General features: G+C 38.3%; 1 protein-coding gene across 1 annotated transcript in view; it reads left to right on the forward strand.

The window, feature by feature from the left end:
- Positions 1 to 1,057, forward strand: part of LOC100636380 (von Willebrand factor A domain-containing protein 5A-like) — a gene marked incomplete at its 5' end in the record, with an annotated part of 14,346 nt that extends 13,289 nt beyond the window's left edge. The window contains 2 exons of the mRNA XM_020002776.1: positions 1 to 37; positions 90 to 1,057. Of these exons, the coding sequence (XP_019858335.1) occupies positions 1 to 37; positions 90 to 856 (804 nt within the window). The remainder of the gene's footprint in view (positions 38 to 89) is intronic.
- Positions 1,058 to 1,371: the final 314 nt, after the last annotated feature.

The raw sequence follows: 1,371 nt of genomic DNA on the forward strand, positions 1-1,371 counted from the left end.
ACAGGAATATCACTACTTGAGACAGATATGTTGTGTGGTAAGGATGTACCATATGTTTTGTGTCAAATTGACTCTGATTGATTTTCTAGGATTTCAATCGGCTCCACCTCCAGCGCCTCCAATGGCCCTAGCCTCAAATTTCCAGCCCATGCTAGGGCCTACAATGGCTTCTGGGGGATCTTTTGGGGGTGGTGATTTCTTTTTTGCACAGAATTACATGCTCTCCGGAGGTCTAGGAGGACCTGGTGGAGGTCCTCCTCCACCACCTGGTACTGCATTCTTTAGTCCTCTATCAGCTCCTCCTCCACCAATGGGAGCTGGATTTCCTCCTCCTCCACCTTCTTCTTTTGGTTTTTCCTTCAATGCAGCTCCTGCTCCACCACCTCCTCCTTCTACTGATTCGCTGATTGATTTATCCTTTGATGATGTAGCTCCCGTAAGTTATTCTTCATTAGGTATTACTCCTAGGAGTGCAGACTTGTTTGGTTCCACACCACCTATGAAATCAGCTGCCCGAAACAGTAGCAGTAGTAGCAGGTCCCAGCCTGGTCCTTCCGGTGGTTTGTCTCAGTTGATATCATTACAGGCAGCAGAAGGATTCTGGATTCTAAATGATTCGTTGGCTTCTTTGACTGGAGTATCAGTATCAGTATTGAAGTCAGCTTGTCCTGATAGTGTAAGTGTTAATGTGTGGGCTACAGTGCTAGCATTAGTGCTACTAGAGAAAAGGTTTAATAGTCAACGTGATGAATGGGAATTGGTGGCTATGAAAGCAGAGATGTGGGTACAGGCTCAACCTTTGACCTCTACTATTGAATCTCTCAAAGCAATTGCTTCAAAGACTCTTAAATTTTAAGCAATTTCTTTTGTTTTTTTTTCTTTTTATAAACCTGTGTTAGTTTTTAGTGAATTTGTAGTTGAATGAAAATTTTATATCTTTATTATTAATTTTGGCTGAAATAATGATAATAAATCTTTCTAATGATTTTGATAGATTCTAATAGTAATTTACTGATTTGTTATCTCATATTTCTCAGGTATAATCTAGTTCAAAAAATGATAACAACCTTGAACTTGAAGTGAAATCACTTTAAACATAGTCTAGTCCAGGTCAACCATGTCATTACATCATCACTCATAATTAATTCCTAGAGAAGTAAACAATGCATATGATTGAAAATTGTCTAGAAAGCACAAGCAAATAATGTGAAATCACTTTGGACATAGTGTACACCATATCCATTACATCATTGTGCACTATAATAACCATTAACAGATATATATAGACTACCTGTTATGATTCTCCAAAACACAAGTAAATGTATACTCATCATAACGCAATAAGCTTGTAACACAATGATATTCATAAGA

The sequence above is a fragment of the Amphimedon queenslandica genome, unplaced genomic scaffold (assembly GCF_000090795.2).
Source record: "Amphimedon queenslandica unplaced genomic scaffold, v1.1 AMPQUscaffold_12834, whole genome shotgun sequence".
Taxonomy (NCBI): domain Eukaryota; kingdom Metazoa; phylum Porifera; class Demospongiae; order Haplosclerida; family Niphatidae; genus Amphimedon; species Amphimedon queenslandica.